Source organism: Trypanosoma cruzi, genomic scaffold (assembly GCF_000209065.1).
Source record: "Trypanosoma cruzi strain CL Brener 1047053516779 genomic scaffold, whole genome shotgun sequence".
Classification (NCBI taxonomy): domain Eukaryota; phylum Euglenozoa; class Kinetoplastea; order Trypanosomatida; family Trypanosomatidae; genus Trypanosoma; species Trypanosoma cruzi.
In genome coordinates this window covers 70,370-73,774 of record NW_001849430.1, presented here as the reverse complement: position 1 = coordinate 73,774, position 3,405 = coordinate 70,370, and the positions used below count along the sequence as shown (strand labels likewise).

General features: G+C 63.4%; 1 protein-coding gene across 1 annotated transcript, besides 1 other annotated feature; it reads right to left on the bottom strand.

Annotated features, from left to right (window-relative positions):
- Tc00.1047053508333.9 (dispersed gene family protein 1 (DGF-1), putative) lies at positions 1-2,883 on the bottom strand (the record flags this gene model as incomplete). Its single annotated transcript, XM_797891.1, has 1 exon — positions 1-2,883. A coding segment is annotated over one exon (2,883 nt), but the record flags the coding sequence as incomplete, so codon positions are not given.
- Positions 1-3,405: a sequence feature (areas not merged during assembly with more than two copies in the genome that could not be assigned to a particular haplotype).

The following is a 3,405-nucleotide window of genomic DNA, read 5'->3' as shown; positions in this document are numbered from 1 at the left end:
GTGGCCCGCTGTCGCCACAAGCGTACTGCCCACCACCAGTATCTGGGAGCTCACGCCAAAATCACCTGTAAACTCCAATGCACCAAAATCCAGCATCGAGGATGTCACGCTCACGTGCACGCGCGCACCACTCCCCCTGATCAACAGGCCCATTAGGACGCACTGCAGCAGCGTGATGTTGAGTGTATGCTGTGGCGCGTCAAAATACGACAGGTCCAGCAACATCGGGGCGGTGAAGGTCACGTTGACAAAGCACAGACCACGCACACCGGGATCAGGATCGTACACGGAGCCGATGCTGCCACCGTGCACGCAGCGGACCTCCGTGTCCCTCGCGTCGGGGAGCGGAAGCGGTCCAAGGCCGTCCGGAGCCGCAGCTGGCAGGCACGTGTCACCGTAGCCGCCAGCAGCGCACACGCATTCACAGCCGCTGATGCTGCTCGTCCTCGCTGCAAAGCACACGGCGTCCACCGTGCACGCACCACAGTCCAGCACCGTCACGGGCGTCCCAATATTAAGCTCTTCTTGGTAATCCGTCACAGGTGAGCCCCTTGCCTCGTTGCACATGCCGTAGATGGTCGGGCGCGTGTCGGATGGTGGTGACCAAAAACTTGTCATGCACGCAGTGGTCGACGAGTACGAGCCGTACGTGAAGTTGTTGTCAAGTATCGACCACACACTCCGACCGCGGAACGCCACACCGTTCTCCTTGGCCACGTACACAACGTAGGCCGTGTGGAACTCGTTGTCGCGGTGCACCAGCCAGCTGCCGCCAGCCACGGTCAACGTGTTTGCCATGAGCATGGCGAAGCCAAGACGGAAATTGCTGGACACAACCTGCATCACGCTACCGCCAGCCACCACAATGTCCCCAAACATACACGCTCCCCTGTAGTATTCGGTGCTCGGTAAAATCCACGAGCTGTTCTGTATGGAGAACACGGAGCCGCTAACAACACGCAGGTCCGACGCAAGAGCGTACATCACGTGCGTCCGCGACATAACGACGCAGTTGTCCATGTAGAAGACGCTGGTCAGGTTCGCGACGAGGCCGCGCTCCACGAGGATCGCAGCGCACGATTCTCCGCCGCACACCAGCATCGACCGCGTCATGACAAACCGCGTCGACAGAAGCCGGACGCCGTCCAGAACAAGCGCGGGGCCGTACCGGGATCCCGCGTGGCCAGGGGTCGTCGGCACGTACTGCGACCCCCCAACCGTCGCGCGCAGCGTTGAGTTCGCCAGCAGCACAGTCGAGTGCGGCGGCATCGCGCCATGCAGCACAATCGTGCCCTCCAGCGACGTCACGTTCGTCATGTTGACGAGGGCGTGCGGAACCAGGTGCGCCGTGATCTCGCTGAGGCCACCAATCCGCAGCAGCGCGCCGCCCGCAAGCACGCAGTGGCGCAGCGTCACGTTCAGTGCGTCAGCGAACGCATCCATCAAGCGCAGGTCCACCGCCACAGTGATCGGCCCGCTGAACACCACCGAGTCGAAGCATGCCGTCGCACGCCCGCCGCCAACCGTCACGGACTCCGTCAGCGTCACGCCACTCACGCAGTCCTGCGCAGTATCGCCACCGCCGCCGGTCCTCGCAGGCGGCACGTCGAACGGCAGGCACGCCTCGCCCACACCGCCGGCGCGGCAGCTGCACACGCAGTCGGAGAACGACGCCGTCAGCGCATCGAAGCACGCCAGCGCGGCCGCACAGCCGTCGCACGGCACCACGCTCACGGAGGGCAGGCCGGCCATGCGGTAGTCGCCGCTGCTCCGCAACACGCGGCCGCCGGCACGGTTGCACTGCACCGACACGACGCCGCTCGTGATCGCCAGCCCGGAGACAAGCGTCGCGCCAGTGGCAGCGCAGCGCACAATCGACACGGCGCCGCCGCTCAGCGTCACACCCGACAGCGACGCCACCGACGACGCCTCGCCCACCGCCCACACGTCGTGCAGCTCCAGCCACCCGCCGCCACCGATCGTCCCACCGTCGCAGCGCACCAGCGACGACGCGACAGACCCCTCGACGCGCACGAAGCGCAGCACCGAATCAAACACCGCGAGGCGCTCTCCAAGCACAAAGCCGCCGCCGCTGCTCACAACCGACACACTCGTCACGGAGAACACCGAGTGGCTCTGCAGACTGAGACGCGACGAAGACGCCACATGCATCGCGGACGCGGTCGGACCGCCCGACGCCTCCAGTGACACGCCGTCAAGCACCACCGCGCTCGACAGCAGGTCCACGTCGCCGCCAAAGTACACCACCGACCCGCCCGCCCGCGACGACCTCAGCACAGTGTTGCTCACACGCAGCTGCGACTGCAACAGCGACGTCGCGTGCAGCACAAGCGGCGACGCCACCGCGTCCGTCAGCCCGCTCAGCTGGGAGTAGCGCATCGGCCCCGCCGTCACAATCGTCGAGTCACGGACCGTCACGTTCGTGCGTGCCGGCAGGTTGTGCACAAACACGAGCGAGCAGTAGCTCCCGGACAGCCCGCTCACGCTCACCTCCAGGCTCCGGTCACTCGCCGGCTCACCGCTGTAGCCCCGCACGTATATCTGCGCACCGCCGTCGCACACGCAGTTCCTCAGTTCGATGCGCAGCGCGCCGGGAAGCATCGCCGCAACGTCGAACACCACAGCCACGCCGTTCGTGATGTACACGCCGTCCATCAGCACCGTGTCCACGGCGCGGCCCACCGTGATGGCTCTGTCCACCGTGCCGCCCCGCAGTCGCAACACCACCGCATGCACCGCGGGCATCCATGCCGCCGCCGCAACCAGCGACAACACCACGAGCAGCGCCACACGCACAGCCGCAATGGCCCTGCACCGCACACGGTGCCGGCTGCGCGGACACGCACCCACCGCACACCACATCCACAGACCCAAACAGGTACCAACAGGGCTGTCGTGGTGTGTCACACTCGCACCGTCGACCGTAGCACCTTTCTAATAAATCCCTTCCTATGGATGGAGAATCCAAAAGCACAAATCCGATAGATCGCTATACCACTACTACTTGTCCTAATACTGCCGCGAGCAATAACTAATACCTTGAAACGATAGTTGTGCTGATCAAGCCAAAGTATCTCTAACTGCACGGTCAGAGGGGAAGAAGGCAGAAACAACAGTAACACAGTGGCACAAAGAAGCATCCAACCTCAGACATTCCCACCAAAGCACAACCAGCGACAAAAAGAAGCGCAGACGCAGTCAGCCCGGTGATGTCACCGCCCTCCCACCACCCGCGCAGTCTCACACAGCCGCGGTGCCAAGTTGCACGATCCTGTCAAAAAGACACATGACCATTGGTGCCGCTAGTGTAACAGATGGTTCTGCATTGCACAACAAACAGCAAAATCATAAGTGCACGGCATACACAGGAAGAAAAAGAAAAAG